This window comes from Leptonychotes weddellii, chromosome 2, assembly GCF_054177405.1.
Source record: "Leptonychotes weddellii isolate Sample4059 chromosome 2, ASM5417740v2, whole genome shotgun sequence".
NCBI classification, from domain to species: domain Eukaryota; kingdom Metazoa; phylum Chordata; class Mammalia; order Carnivora; family Phocidae; genus Leptonychotes; species Leptonychotes weddellii.
The window spans coordinates 107,653,779-107,670,279 of record NC_138370.1 but is presented as its reverse complement, the minus strand read 5'-3'; the positions used below and the strand labels follow the sequence as shown (position 1 = coordinate 107,670,279).

At 38.6% G+C, this 16,501-nt stretch overlaps 1 protein-coding gene across 4 annotated transcripts in view; it reads right to left on the bottom strand.

The window, feature by feature from the left end:
• The window catches only part of UNC5C (unc-5 netrin receptor C), a 344,990-nt gene that overhangs the window by 73,762 nt on the left and 254,727 nt on the right, over nt 1–16,501 (bottom strand). The window contains exon 1 of one of the 4 annotated variants that reach the window (XM_081812123.1): nt 1,992–4,058. The exons of the other annotated variants lie outside the window; for them this stretch is intronic. Within the exon in view, the coding sequence (XP_081668249.1) occupies nt 1,992–2,036 (45 nt within the window). The 5' untranslated portion in view covers nt 2,037–4,058. Of the gene's footprint in view, nt 1–1,991; nt 4,059–16,501 lie in introns of those variants that run through there. 4 annotated transcript variants of the gene reach the window in all.

Genomic DNA, 16,501 nt, shown 5'->3' with positions numbered 1-16,501 from the left:
GAATTATGCTAGGAGACCCCCAATGTCTCACTATTATTTCTGAGTCTAAAGTGTTGTGTGGCCAACATGTTTTAACTAAGGCATCTTTGAAAGTGGCATACCCCTCTAATGCACATTATACCTGCATGTCTGCTGGAGAAGCAAAAGAGGGTGTTTGAGTAATTATTGCAGACTTCATTTGGTAAACACAGGATCTAGGTGATCATGGTAAATCTGGGCCTAAAATCCAGTTTCCTAAGAACTTCAATTTTTAATAAAGATCTCGGTAGGCACCTTGTTTTTTTCAACTCCATTCCACAGACACTGAGTACCTACATGTGATGCATGGTGTCAAGTGCTGGGGGAGAAAGGGACAAATCAGATAAGTGCTTGCAATGCATGAGAATAATTCTGTTTATCATGTAAGAGGTTGTCTAAATCAGCAAGGGAAATCAATACAAATCTTTATAAATATATCTTTTTATTAAAAAAAAATACATCCTTTTCATGCAGTGTCTTCAGAACCCAACAGCACCGGATAAAGTGACATTCTTCCATTTGAAGTAATTTCATAGTGAATCTCCTTACAAAAACTGTATGTGAAATCCCAAGAAACAGTAAAGAATCTTTTGTTGTGTTAGGATTTTATTGCACTGAATAGTAATTAATTATATTGTTGCAATGCTATTTATTTGGAAGCTAATCTTGGTTAATCAGGAGTCAGTACTTTGGTCTGGCCTCTGAATTCTGTTCCTGTTTTGCTCATTTCAATGCTTCTTGTTGATTTCACCCTGAGCTGTGGCTTCCTCCCACCCCTCCCCATTTAGCAAACCCTCTGATTTATACATGGGAGAAGTCTTTCTGAGTTAGAAGTTATTTTTAGCTATGAATAAAACATTCAAGAAGAGAGAAAAATAGGTTGTAGTTCAGAAAACAATAAAAGGCTTTGCCCATAAACCATAACTTGTTGTCAGTGCTGCAGTAAGACAAAGTAGCTTTTCTGTCCTTGTGACTCAGTAACTGCAGTCTTTTCAATAATTTGGGGCACATTTGAAGTAATTGACTCAAGTGTTTATAAAGAAATGGGAATTTATTAACAGGTAATAAAAATAGTTACAGGGCAATGTTAGGACGTCCTATTTGCATATTCTGTTGTTATGTTTGCTGTTGATTAATCCCACTGTGTGCAATTGAAAATCTTACTTTAAGAAGCAGTTCCTAAAGTACCAGCTGAGAGGGTTGTTCTCAAACCTGACTGCCTGGGTTCAAAATCAAACTCTGTCGCCTCTGTGTCTCTCTTGGGTAAGTTCCTTATCTTCTCCCTGCCTCCGGGTCCTCATTTACAAAATGAGGATAATCCTCAAATGCATTCCATAAGGTTTGTAAAGATCAGATGTAAAGATCGAGTCCCGCATCGGGCTCCCAGCTCCGTGGGGAGTTTGCTTCTCCCTCTGCCTTTGCCCCCCTCTCTCTCGCTGTCTCTCATGAATAAATAAATAAAAATAATAAATAAAAACAAAAAGGAAAGTACCTTGATGTCTGAATTCCGTTCGCTTTCTCTGACATTTTTTATTGAGGTAAAGTCAACTCACCATTAGATTATAACTCTTTAAGATTGTACTAGATATATATAAATGATTAAGTATTAAATTGGCCAATCTACTTTGTATGCTAAACCTAAATACATATTTCCATTTAAACTTTGTGAATCCATAAGTCTAGAGATGTCATTAACATGTGTGTGCTTTAGAGAAAGTATAACATGGCATTTTAATCAGTCTGCATAAATATTATTTTCTAATTCTTTTAGGTTATAAGCAAATCCTCACACTAGATTAATTTTTAAAGGCATAAGTAGAATAGATTTTTAATAAAAAAAATTTTAGCAAGATTAATTTGAGAAATAGTCACTATTGTACTTGATAATAAGGCATAAATGAGAGGCAATTTATATATTACTATTACTTTTACCTAGACCCAAACCATCCACATTTTTATACTTTTGATTTTACCTGAGTTTCCCAGTTGTTTTCCTGCTGCTTCAAGTTAGTCATCATTGCTTGTTCTTTCTTCTTTTAACATTCAAAACGTTTGTCATGTGTTTTTAAGTCACAATTACAGCTCGATATGGTACATTATATACAGAGAAAAGAAAAAGAACAGCTTAACACTGGTTTCATGAAATTGACTGGCTCCAAATAGAGAACTAGCCACTTGGTCGGGTTTCAAGTTTTCATGTTAAATATTAATATTCTTTTAAAAAAAGATTTTATTTATTTGAGAGAGAGAGATGGCACAAGTGGGGGTGAGGGGCAGATAGAGAGGGAGAGAGAGAGAGAATCTCAAGCAGATTCTCCACTGAATGCAGAGCCCAATGCAGGGCTCTATCCCACAACACCGAGATCATGACCCGAGTCAAAACCTAGAATGGGATGCTTAAATGACTGAGCCACCCAGGTGCCCCTAAATATTAATCTTCTAAAAAAAGAAAATGGATTCTTAAAGAATCTAAGGAATAAATGATTCTCCAAGCATATTCTTATTTTCCATAAACAACTTGACCCTCACAACATGAAAATAATTTTACATTTGTCTACTTAATGAAATGTGTTTTTTTGGACACACTCATTTCTTTCTCCATACCCTATGATGTCCAATCTATCCTCAATCTCTCCCTCTCCCTCTCTTTTTAGTAATAAGCCGTTTCTTGTTTTTACTATCTGGACCTGTATAGCCCCCAAATTTGATTATGCACTTAGAATTCCAAGCTACCTATTTGTGTGCGTGGGGGGGGGGCGGGGAGTGAAGAATAGATAACATAAAATGGTCATCACTTGTTCTTTTAATGACATCAGTCTCTACCCCACCTCCACCCCCAGACAATAGCAAACACATCTTTGGATTTAACACATTTATCTAGGTTCCCAAGAGAGGGAATTTCCTTCTGGTCACCTGCTCTCACTATGACCCCAAGTTCAGGAGTGACTATCCTGAGCTCTCTTCTCTGTTTCTCTTTCTCTTCACACAGAAAAGATTCTGGGGCAGCTGGACCGGTCAAATAGGAAAGGAAAGGTAGATATGATGGCTCATGCTGTGGTTATGGTACAACTGCAAGCTTTAGGGTGGCAGAAGTAGGGAATGTATTCTGGAGGGGGAGAGGGTGCCCTGTGGTCCCTAATGTGAATCATGACCTGGTTTAAGAAAGAGTTCCAAAACAAAACATTTTCCTTGCACTGAAATTGGGAGGGCAGGGAATGGGGTGAGAAGGATGAAATGTGTTGGCGAGGAGTGAAAAAACAGAAAACAATGAGCTGGTATGGGGTATTTCAGGCACTGAGCTAGGTCCTTTAGATACATAATCTGTATTCCTCACAGCTGTTCTGTGAGGGAGGTATGTATAGACCCATTTTTCAGATGAGGAGAATGAAGTTCAGAGAGAGGAACCGGTGCAGGCTTACAAAGCTCGAGAAGGAGCGCAGATCTGGATGCTGGACTGCCTGAGCCCTGGGCTCTTGTTTGCCTATTAAAGCAAGAACCTGGAGGAAGCCACCATAGAGCTACAGACATGAGCATCCATGGAGGGGGCTCCAGATCATGTGGTGGTAGCTAGAAGAAGCCGGGACAGCAAGAACATGTTAGTTACGCCAGGACATGGACCCGGGCTAGCCTCTAGCTAGCGCTCTGTAGGGAAACAGTTATTACCACCACCCTGCTCACTCTTACAGGACAAACACAGGTTCACTGTCAGAGCCAACACTACGACTGGGTGGGTGCACTTTGACTTCAGGCGCATCAGGAAAGAATCCTTGTTCTTGAAAGATGCACCTCAATTTTTGGCAGTGACTTGAAATGTCTTTAGGAGGGGCTAGTTTTTAATCCCATCCTTACAAGTTTCTCTTTATATGCAAATGACCTGAGAAATAACATCTTGATCTAAACCATATAAAATATTACCAAACTTGGCATATAAATGACTAAGGGAAAACTATTTTCAGTTTAAAGAAGAGTCTGAGGGGCGCCTGGGTGGCTGAGTCATTAAGCGTCTGCCTTTGGCTCAGGTCATGATCCCAGGGTCCTGGGATCGAGCCCCGCATCAGGCTCCCTGCTCAGCGGGAAGCCTGCTTCTCCCTCTCCCACTCCCCCTGCTTGGGTTCCCTCTCTAGCTGTGTCTGTCTGTCAAATAAATAAATAAAATCTTTAAAAATAAATAAATAAATAAATAAATAAATAAATAAATAAGAGTTTGAAGGCACATGGATTTCAAACTGGAAATCAAGTAACCAACAATATGCAAAAATTTTCTAAGGGGTACACAAACAAAAACATATTTAAGGGAATCTGTATTTATATCTTTAACTTCCATATACACTTCATCCTAAAACCGATTGCCCTGAAAACGTGTCCTCTACTTTTCAAAATGAAGGCATCTCCTGCATCCCAATCTTCCCAAGATACATCGTATGAGGGTATAAAAGGCTCTAGGGTGGCACAAGTCAGGTGCAAACTAATTGGGAGGATTCGTGTGGTATTTGAGATAGTAAGGGACTACAATGACAGGGTGACAAACTCTTTAGCAAATCAGGTCATTACAATTCTTGGCATTCATCAAAATGGAAGGAGGCCCTAATATGCCACTAATGGGTCCCTGAACATGATAGGTGATAATAAAACACTATCTGATTTAATGCCTTTACTAGGTTCAAAGACTTTTATAAATTAAAATTTAAGTTTAATAAGCGAAAGGAATATCTAGTGCAAAATGAAAGATACTTAAAATGTTTTTAATGTGCACATTTTTTACCTAACAGCATTCCATCAAATTCTATCCCTAGAAAAACCTCCTATGTGCACATATCCATATGCTATGACTCACCTGTGTTAAATCTAACTGAACACTCTGTGGTCTGTTATTTTCTTAAGCAACGTGCTCCGTGGCAAGGATGCTGAGCAATGTGAGATAGTTCTGTAAAGGGCAATCTTCATATTGTGAGACCTTGTTCAACATTCAATCAAGAAAAGGCAAACACAAATAAGGTCATCTTCCTCTAGTGAAAAATGTTAGGAAATGGGAAAAGGAGCAAGTTTCTGCAGAAGGCGTTTGCCCCACTTGCGAGACCAATTCCCACCTCCGCCTCATAGAATCTGCACTCAGGAGCTGCACTCACTGCTCACTTTGTCCCCCTCTGACTTCTTGAGGCCCCAGGTCATCAACATATTACTCAATATTTTTTGTGATCTTCCTTAATCTAAGCAGATGACATAGGTCTTTTTTTTTTTTTTTTTTTTAAACAGACCATATAAGGCCAAAAGATATAAACTCTTCTCAAAGCTCTTCCTTCCTTCCGTGTCAGGTCACCCACAAACACGCACATGTCCCCTGTCCATCCTAAAAACCAACCAACAAGGAAATTACTCTGTGACATGCCTGCTCTTCTCAGCCTCACTTTCATCTCCTCTCTCCCTTGGTGGCTAAACTGTCCTCACTATTCATCTGCCCATTGACCCTTGAATTTAGAGCTGTCTGGATTCACGCTCACCACTCAAACTGCACTTTCAGAGGTGACCAGCGACCTCCCTCGCTGCCTCGTCCAACAAGCCAACAGCATCGTCTTTCCCTATGCCACTCTTGTATCATGTGATTAGCTGTTCTTTCTCAAACCTCTTTCCCTGGTCCCTTTAATTTATCCACCATAGTTCACACTGTCCTCCGCAGGGCTCTCTCTTTCATTTTCTCTCCTTTTAACTTTATAGCGTTGATCACCTAGGGAGGTTTTAAGACCTGCTCCTGCCCGGGCCTCACCTGCAGCGGTTCTGATTGAATTGGGCATATGAAGGGCCCAGGCCTTGTTTTGTTTTTTTTTTTTTAAGATTTTATTTATTTATTTGACAGAGAGAGAGATAGCGAGAGAGGGAACACAAGCAGGGGGAGTGGGAGAGGGAGAAGCAGGCTTCCCCTGGAGCAGGGAGCCCGATGCGGGGCTCGATCCCAGGGCCTTGGGATCATGACCTGAGCCGAAGGCAGACGCTTAACGACTGAGCCACCCAGGTGCCTCAGGCCTTGGTGTTTTTAAAAGCTCCTCAGGTAATGCTAATGCGCAGCCAGGTGTGCAAACCACTGGCCTATATGCACTGGTGATCTTCTTCACACTCATGGCTGTTCACTCAAAAATCATTAACTCCAGTCCTAATGTTCATTCAACTCCATTCAGATTTTCAATTACTTTCTCGATAACTCCAACTGAATGCTCAATAAATACGAAATGCAGAACAGGTATTGAATTGATCTCAGTATCTCCTCACGTCATTCCTCTCTCTATAAATGTGGTCCTCCTGATTTTCTGTTTAATTATGGAGTCGTTATCCTGCCAGTCCTAAACTCAGAGCTTACAGGAATCCTTGTGCCTTTCTTCAAAAACTATTCTATTCAGTTATGGATGGTGCCTAGAATGTTTGTTCAAACCTGGCTTCCTTTCTTCTCTACCCCTACTCTTAAGTACTGTGATACTATTTTAATTCCAATAATTCTTACTAAAAAATAAATCTTAAAAACAGTAGCTTCAATTAAAATGTTCTTTATTGTGTCATTGTTTCTAGGTTAAAATCCAAACTTCACATGAAATCTTTTACAAGTGTCCTCAGTTATTGCTTTAGTTTCACCTTGATCACTTAATACCACTCTCTGGACATACTGAACTTTCTGAAGTTTCCTTAGCGTGTGATCAACACTAACATGGCCACTCATTGCATTTTCCGTCACTCTACCCAGAATGCCTTTCTCCTCCTTTTCTGCTGAGAGAATTCTACCCATTCTTCAATATTCACCTCAAAAGACACCTTCATTCTGAAACACTTTTTGTCTGTTTTCCTTTTATGTGCAGCAGAAGCAATCTTATCAAACCATTTATCACACTGTACTGTAATGATATGTGTAAAGTTTGTGCCTGGGAGTTCTTGAGAGCATGATTACTTATGTGTATATGATATCTCCAACGTGATACATCTCTGAATATATATGTGGATATCTGAATATATATGTTTAGTTTTGTGTTCACAGTATCTAGCACAGTATCCTAGCAGAGATGTTCAAAATGTTATTTATTGTTTATCCAATTAATATTTGCTGAGTATCTACTAGGTGACCTCACTATTCCTGGTACCCGGGATGCATCAATAAACCAAAGTCTGCCCTCCAAGTGATTCCCAAGAGAGAAGGCAATATATAAACAATATAAATATACGGGATAATTTCAATGGTCCTTAGGGCTAGAAAAAATAATCAGTGCCATACAGTGTTTTAGATCTGGAGTCAGAAAACATTTTCTGTAAAGGGTAATATACTAAGTATTTAAGGTTTTGTGCACCAAGGTTTCTAAACTGTAGGCACAGACAATATGTAAATGAACGAGCATGGTTGTGTTCCAATAAAACTTTATTTACAAAAACAGGTGGTGGGCTGTATTTGGCCAGCAGGCTATAGTTTGCTGACTCTTGTTTTAGATGACAGGGAAGACCTCTCTGCAGAGCTGACTAATCACTAGAACATGAATATCTAGAAAGAGCCAATCATACTGAGCCAGAGTGTTCCAGGTACAGGGAAGAGCAATTACAAAAGTCACTATTTGAGAAGCAGAAATAAAGCCTTCATGGCTGAAGTGTGGTGAAAGAATAGATGAATGAATGAATATATGAACAAAGGCATGAATGAGTACCCATATAGAAAATAAAACCACTACTAAAAAGTGGAAAGTGTATGTAAAGAAGCATTCCCTTAATTGAGATATGTAGCCACATTCAGAGAGAAGAAACAAAGACATGAATGCACAGGAAAATATAAGTCAGTAGGATCTACCTAAAATTAGTTTACTCCCTGAGTATCCATTGAATAGCTAATATGCACTGAGGATTATTGCAGGTGCTAGAAATTAGACAAAATATTTAATAATTATGACATCTAAAGTTGCAGACAATCAAAATGTTAGATTCTTAGCAATGCATAAATTTTGATTTCTAGAAGTTGAAATAGGACTTCTAAGTACTGCAAAGTACTGCTTGTCACAGAACTAAGAGCAAGTACTGTGATAAACAAGCAAACAAACAAACAAAAAAATGTGACCTGGGAATGAATATATATATCTCAATCATACCAATTAATTTCATTTTAGCAAAATATTTTGAAAAAATTTCTTGAACATCACCAAATGAAGTATGTTTAAAAATCATTGAGATATTCTAAGAAAAATGGACCAGAAGTTGAGTTTAATTTTTCTTTCACATTCTAAAATTTCCATTTTCTTAATGAAGTGTGTGTAGATAATAACAACAAATAACACAAATCAACATGTTTATTCTGCTTTTGGAAAACTGATGAGATGATCTAACTCTTTTTAAATAAATGACTTCTCCCCAAAAGACATCTTTGGCCGGATACTATCTGATTAACTCATGAAAATCAATCAAATAAGGCTACACACAATTTATGTCATTTTAATGAACTGAATTTCCAAAACATACACTCAATAAAACTTTTTTGTTGTTGTTGTTGTTATAGGAAAAATATGGACTTTGGAGTTGCCAGACTTGGCTCTGTAGCCCGGTCCTCCTACTTGCTAAGTTTGCAGCCTGTGCAGGCTGGAAGCTCCCAGAAGCACGATGCTCACGGGTACAGAGGGAAGGACTATCCCTCCCAGTGTTGTAGGAGGATTTAATGAGATACGGAAGGGAAAGCACCTGGAATTAGGAGGCAGGCAATAACTCTAATTTAATTGCTTCTTTTCCAAGACTGAGTTTATACCCCAAACAGAGTTATATCTGCATAAGTGTATTTTAAATGTTGATGATTCAGTGTCCCTTAGTGTCTCTATTAAGAAGTACATATCTTCATATTCATAATACTAATCAGGAAAAAAAACAAGAACTGGGAGAAATCTTTCAATTTTCCACTGCATAGGGCTATTGGTATTAGTTTATGAGTCTTCATTCATACAACTCTCCCAGTGAGGAAAGTTTCCCCTTGTTTACAGCCTCAATCCCTTCTAGTGTATGTACCAGAAGAGAGGCCATATTTCTAGCCTTCCTATATAAGAACTGGTTCCCAGCTCTTCTAGGAAGATAAAATGTTTAGAAATCCCTCCAACAGTTGGGTCTTTCAGTTCCATTGATGTCTTCAGTCTGGCAGAGAGTTCTCAAAACACCAACATAATTTTATTAATGAAGATGAATGAATCCCAATTTGATTATAAGTTTCAGGACTAGAGCATATTGACCCCATATTGTGTGTTCCCAGAAAAGATGTATAAAACTGCCATCCTTTCCTGTGTGTGGTGTGATTTAAGAATCAACTTTTTTTTATGGCTCCTAGATGCATGATTTTATAGCTTTACTGTTACTGATATTTTATAAAATTCAGAACTATTGGCTATATAAGTGCTGTCAGGGAAAAAAAAAGGTTTTGCAGCAAAACATGGAGATCATTTGTCAAGGGCTTGGGCTTGCACAACCTTTTCTGAACAGCCGTTTCAGCATTCAACAACCTCATGCTTCAACTCTCCCCCCTAAAAACTTTGTTCTTCAGTTTAAATTTAAGTTTTGATTTATATCATCAGCAAAGGCAGAGAAATGTGGAGTACCATTCCCAGTGGATTATCCATTCATAGCTTATCATTAAATATGGGATAAATTATAATCTCCAGTTTAATCTTGACTTCCCACACTCATTTCTCACCTTTATTCACCCCCGTCCCCTCTTTCTAATTAAGCAGCATAAAAGCTAAGCTACCTAAGACAGAGCCCCAAACTTCTAATGTTAAGAGTAAAGTGGGGGGACTCATTTACACAAAATAATTATTTTCCAAACATTATCTATCTTTAGTAATTTGTTTCATGGTTTGCTACTAAAATCGTGTAAAGCCTAACTATGTTCATGTTTTACTATTAAAAAATAAAACACAAATATTTGGACAAAATGATGTAATAAAAATAAATCAACAACCATGAACTTTTTTCCTTGTTGCCTCATCCCTTCCAACTCCCTGGGCAAAAAGAACATATCCCAGGATGATGCATATATCAGGGACTTTTTAGGAATGCCTGGCACTAACTAGTATTAGCAATCATAACTATTTCCAAATATAGTAAATGTTTGCTCTCAGTCGTTTCTACATTTTGTTTAAGCAAATCAGTGCCACGGTAAGAAGAAATAATTTACAAACTAAATTCCATTCTGAGCACTGGGTGTCATCCACAACTAAGGAATCGTTGAATACACAACAAAAACTGATGATGTACTATATGCTGGCTAATTGAACATAATAAAAACAAATTCCATTCTCATTTTCTGACCGACTGTTTCTGAAAGAACAATGGAGACAATATATTTGAAACCACAGTAATATAGACCATAACAGTGATGGTGTTTTACCGTTAGATGATAAAAGTACATAGTTGAATATTATTAGACATTAGGAACATGATCCATATTTGCTAGAGTGTATATACTTTACACTAAACAAAAAACTTTATGTAAAAGCATCTCAAGAATATGCTTTGACTACCTTCAGGAAGACTCATGTGTTGGTTTCATATGTCTCTTCTCCATACTGCCGGAATCAACACAAGGGTAGAAGCATTACTTGTATTAGGAAATAATTTGGCTAAACTCCATCTCTGTAAAACCATGTCACGTACGGGCCACAAATGCCAATAAAACAACAGAAGCAAAATAATTTTTCTCATAATCAGAAGGCTCCAAAGTTAAGGTTCATGGAGACACATAAGCAGAAAGTATAACAAATTATAAATCTGATCATGATTTACATCTTTACAACACCTTCAACATAACCCTATAGGCTGAGTTTTGTGATTTCTTTCAGTGTGATCTTTTCTATCAATAAAGCTGAGTTCTTTTTGAGAATTTTAAATACTTCTTTTTTTTTTTTTTAAAGATTTTATTTGACAGAGAGAGCACAAGCAGAGGGACAGAGAGGGAGAAGCAGGCTCCCCGCTGAGCGATGAGCCTGATGTGGGACTCGATCCCAGGACCCTGGGATCATGACCTGGGCCGAAGGCAGCCGCTTAACAGACTGAGCCACTCAGGCGTCCCATGAGAATTTTAAATACTTCTACTTAAGAACTTGTTTCTTTTTGTACTTCAGGGAAAATGACATACCTGCATTTTACTGATAGGACAGTGAAATGAAAAAAAAAAAAAAAGGAAGGAGAGATCAATTAAATTCTTTACAGAGATCTTTTTAGAGATAGTTGGACTTTGGTCATAAAATTGCTAACAATGAGAGGTGCTCAGCTTTCCCCTCAAGTAGCTACTGGCACCCTTTTCCCTTTAGATTCATGAACTTGTTAACAATGTGATTGGTTAAGGAACTGTCTAATCATATACGTCAATAATAAAGAACAAAACACCTTGAAGCTTTCTTTCCTATTCTACTCCCCTGTGAAAGACAGATGTGTTGTGTCTAATTATTCACTGATTGATATCTGGAGAAACATTAACATAATTGGCACATTTGTTCTAATTAACAGAGAGAAACGGCCACATACCACCCAACATGAAAAGTGAGTCTAGCAGCCATTAGCTAGAAAAACCCACATCCATCAGAAAAGCCTACTCTGTTGAACTCAAACTGGAGCCCCTTGAGTCAGAATACCGAGACTGAGAATGATACAACAGAATTAGGAAGAGTGTGTACACCTAAGAGAATGGAGATTCAGCCCAGCGTCGTCGGATGCAGGTACATTAATCAAACAAATGGGAGAAGCAATTATGGGGTGATTATCAAAATAAAAAACTGAGCCAAGCCAAGCTTCTAGAAGGAGCATTGGCTGGAAGCTGGGAGTCTGCCAACTTTTACTGACTGGTTTAGAAGTGACAAGTTTGAAGTTTTTCCTGTATTTGTTTGTTTTAACCCTGCCCTTTAGACCAGTGGTTCTCAAACTTTGTTGCATTTTAAAATCACCGGGGGAGCTATTAAAAATCTTGATAGCCAGGCTGCACATCCTACCAATTCCCAGGTGATCCCAATGTGCATCTTCGCTGGAAAACCAGTACTGCATGTAGACTGGTTCTAATGTTCTTGCTAAAATGCAGATTTTGATTAAGTAGCCTGGGGTGCGGCTTGAGATTCTGCCTTTCTATGAAGTTCCCAGGTCATGTCAATACAGATAATCTATGCATCACACTTTGAATAGTAAGGTCTTGGCAATTCTAAGAAAAATGTCCATAGCTAATAGCCTTCTGGAGACTTTTACCAGGTAGGGGTTGGCTCCAATTGCTCCAGAGTTTGAAATCCCAGAATTATTTTCTTTTGATTTCTCACAGTGGCAACAGTTTCTCACCATCCCTTGCATGACTAAGAAAGTCTTCATTATAGGACGCAAACAAATGTTCTTTACCCGTAAAAGTTGTGGCTAAAAAGTGCCTTAAAAAACAAGAAGCAAAAGGCCATTAAAAAAAAAGTGTGCACAATGACGCGCACTTTCGCCCTCCACCTCCTACCACCCCCATAACTATTGTGGAGATATTGTTGCAGATGTTCTCTATTGTCAAGAATAGAGGCTACTTTGTTTATGTATCCATTTGCTTGTCAGATTTGCAATGAAGTAAGACGCTTATTCACTTCTGTGTTGACTACTGTCCAAAATATTTTGTACGTTTCAATGGGTTTGTGAAAGGAAGTGTGTTTTTATGCTTTAAAAAAAGTGTTGGTCTTCAAGCATGTTTAAATTGTATCTTTAGACAATTGTAAAAAAAAAAAAAGCCAAAGAATTAAAAAAAGCAAGTGGAAAATGTAGTGACATTTTGCTCAGTTGTAACTTCTGCAAAGGGAAGGGATTTGCTAAGAAAGGAATTTGTTTTCCTATTGAGGAAACACTCCTTAATTGCACATATGTCTGGCTCATTGCTTTTGAGAGCTGAATGTACACAGACCACACTGCGGAGGCAAGCTTGTCTTGAAATCTGAAAACTTCCATTCCTAAAGCCTAAGTTCAACTATGAGAAGATAAAAGCACAATGACCTAATGAACTATTAAATTAACTAATAGTGACAACCACCTAAAATGCCCAAAGTAGAACGACTATATCTAATAATTTCTTCCAAGGGAGCAAAATGGCACTGAAATGTTCTTAAAATGCTAATTTTTCAGGGCAAAGGAACCATAAATTGACGAGTCCATGGTTAGTTCCTAACCAGTCTTTACTACAAATTTGCCTTTAGGGATAAGGATCTCCCAGCATTTCTTCTTATGTACCAAGTAGAAGTGGGACTCTTACAAAGTCTGGCCACCATTAGAAATTATTGGCTTTCTGCTCTCTAGGATTGCCATTTCTCACCCCCAGTGAGTTTACAGTAAATAGTGCTTCTAGGCATATGGAGAGACTCACTGAAAGAAATTCCAAAGCAAGAGAATTGATTGAAGAAACATATACTTTTCTTAAGAGATAAGGGTCATAGAAATAAAAGACCATCTTGCCCTGTGATTAAAGACACAATTTAGGTCATTGCCTCGTGCTCAAGCGCCACTGAGAGAGATTATCTTCGAAAACAGCTAAGGCCTGTTGATCGCTGATTTTAGGCCATCTAAGAAAAGCTCACTCTAGTGGATCTGCTGCACTTTAGCCTGGAAGATCTCCCTTTCTCCCGAAAGACCAAATTGGTTCTAGGTTTTATTCATTGAATAAAATCAAGTTTTTCTAAAAATCATGTTCAGAATTTTTTATCCCCACAGAAATTAAAGTATCATACCCCTTTTATTTCTCCATCTCTTTTACTTCTACCTTAAGACAAACAACCATTTTCTCTTGCTTGTGTTAAGGCAAGGTCCCCTAGATGGATCCCTGCTTTCATTCTTATACTGTGAAAATCAATTTTCCACGCAGCAGGGAGAATGATCTTTGAAAAACATATATATCCCAACATGACACTTCCGTACTTAAAATCTCCAACGGCTTTTCCTGTGTTCAGAGATCCATCCAGGCTACTTACCATGTCTGTTAATCCACAAACTTGTCCTCCTGCCTCTGACTGAAGGTCTTCCTGCCCTCCTCACGGCTTCACGACATATGTCTCTGAGCTACTGGTCCTTTTTCAGTCTATAGCCACATCCACTCCTTCTGAGGGTATTTTGCTCCCCCCGCCTGGAACGTCCTGACCCAAATCTTTTCACGACCGGCTCTCTCCTGTCACTCAGACCTCAGGTCGGATCGTGCCTCCACAGATAGATTCTCCTTGACTTGAAAGTGACTTCCCATCCCCAGCAACCATCAACCTCTCAAAATGACCTTGCCTTACTTCCTTTCATTTGCAATTGCAGGACAGTATCTTGACCATTTATTTCTATTCCTGTTTAGTCCTTTTTTCTTTAACTCATTAGGGACTTTGGCTGACTTGCATCTCCTGGATACTAGAAAAGTATCCAGCACACAGTGAGTAGATAACAAATATTTCTTGAATCAAGGGATTAATGACTAAAAAAATAAAGAGTGCATGTTGTACTACAGCTCAAAGGAACCACTATGTATGTGCTCCAGTGAAGCCCCAAATGTGTTAGGAGTCCAGAAAGGGTTTATAATTTCTTACTGTTTTTTTTTTAAGAATTGATGTTGGCATCATTTAACTTCATTATTATTTTTAACGTGGTTTACATGGCTATTTGGGCTTCTGGTGATCTCTGTGTATAACTATTAGAGGCAGATATTGGAAGAAAAACACATGGGGTAACCATGATAAAGAAGTGACGCTGACAACTGTTGACTGAACCAATGCAAAGCTTGCAAGCTGACTACTACTCTGGGAACGTAATGCTCTTGCAAAACTGTTTGGAAGGCTGATAATCAGCTCGTAATAAAAACCCCTTCCTGTTGCTACACCCATGCTAGGAAAAGCTCCACCAGATCTTACTGGGCACTGAAAGCAGTATCTCTCCCCAGATTTGTATTCAAACTCTTCTTTCCTCTCTAAAGCTCTTTTGCCTGCAGAGAATATAAAGCACAGCTCGGAAGACAATGCACCTGCATGGAAATGCATCAACGTGAAGTTCCGGTTATGAGGGAACGGCAGTGAAACATGCACGCCTCTCATGAAACAAAATGTTCAGCAGCCATATTAATAATCAATTGGATGGAGTGCCACCTGATGCTGCACATTTGGCGGAGCCTCCAGCTGCCGGCAGCTTTTTGCCCTGGCAGTAGTAGCTTAAAAAAAAAAAAAATCTGTTCCCTGTTTATCAAGACTAAACTCAGCAAAATAATCTATTCTTTTGCCCTTCAACCCATATTTTCCCACTCGCTAATTAGAAATGCAAATGTTGATAAATAAGATGACGGTTTCTAAGCACAACTGGGTCAATAAGTTGAGCATTGTGCCCTCTTCCTCCAATTAAACTCCTATGAGAAATAGCTCAATTATAATTAGAGAAGCAATTATCCCCTTGTTAAAGGTGATACAAATCACAGGTTTTAGTGAAAAATTCAGTTTTGCTCCTTCTGCCATGCCAACAAATCTTGTATCCATTGATGTTTTGATCCCAGTACTCTCCAAAAGAGATAATCTGATGAAATAAAGTATCTCTGAGTATGTTTCTGGCTCACCATGTGCCAGCAACATGTTCTAGGCATAAACTAAGATGAGCAAAGAGGGATTCATTTCACAGAATGCTGCTATTATACCACTGAAGCAACCCTGCACCCATTCATGAGTGTATGGATTTTCTGGCTTGTTTAGGGAAATGGGGAGGCTTGTCTATTGAAAGGGAGGCAAATGCCTTTCCAGAAATGTAAGAAAAACATTATATTTTTGGCTTGGTCCTAGCAAAAAAGTTATTAAGATAGTGGGCAATACCATTTTAGAGTGTTTCTGGTAGTTGTTTTTCTTTCTCTCGTCTAGTCTGTTCTTAATTTTAATATATGTATTATTAACCTGCCCTATACTCTTTGAACTGAAGTAACTCCCAATGCGCCCCCCCCCTTTTATTTTATCCTGGTCCTAGTGGGTTGGAACTTTGCTCTCAGGCTTTAGACTACTGGATCCCCTCACCTCACACTGAGTTATCTCAATAGGGTTGCATCTTCAGGGGTGACAAACATCTTTTTTCTGGAAAGTTCCATCTCAATTTCCTGAAATGTACCCATATCCAACAGGGATTCTTTCCATTTTTTTTTTTTTTATCTTTATAATAATTTTTTTTTAAATTTTTATTCTTATGTTAATCCCCATACATTACATCATTAGTTTTAGATGAAGTGTTCCATGATTCATTGTTTGTGCATAACACCCAGTGCTCCATGCAGAATGTGCCCTCCTCAATACCCACCACCAGGCTAACCCATCCCCCCACCCCCCTCCCTTCTAGAACCCTGTTTGTTTTTCAGAGTCCATCGTCTCTCATGGTTCGTCTACCCCTCCGATTTCCCCCCCTTCATTCTTCCCCTCCCGCTACCTTCTTCTTCTTCTTTTTTTTTTCTTAACATATATTGCATTATTTGTTTCAGAGGTACAGATCTGAGACTCAA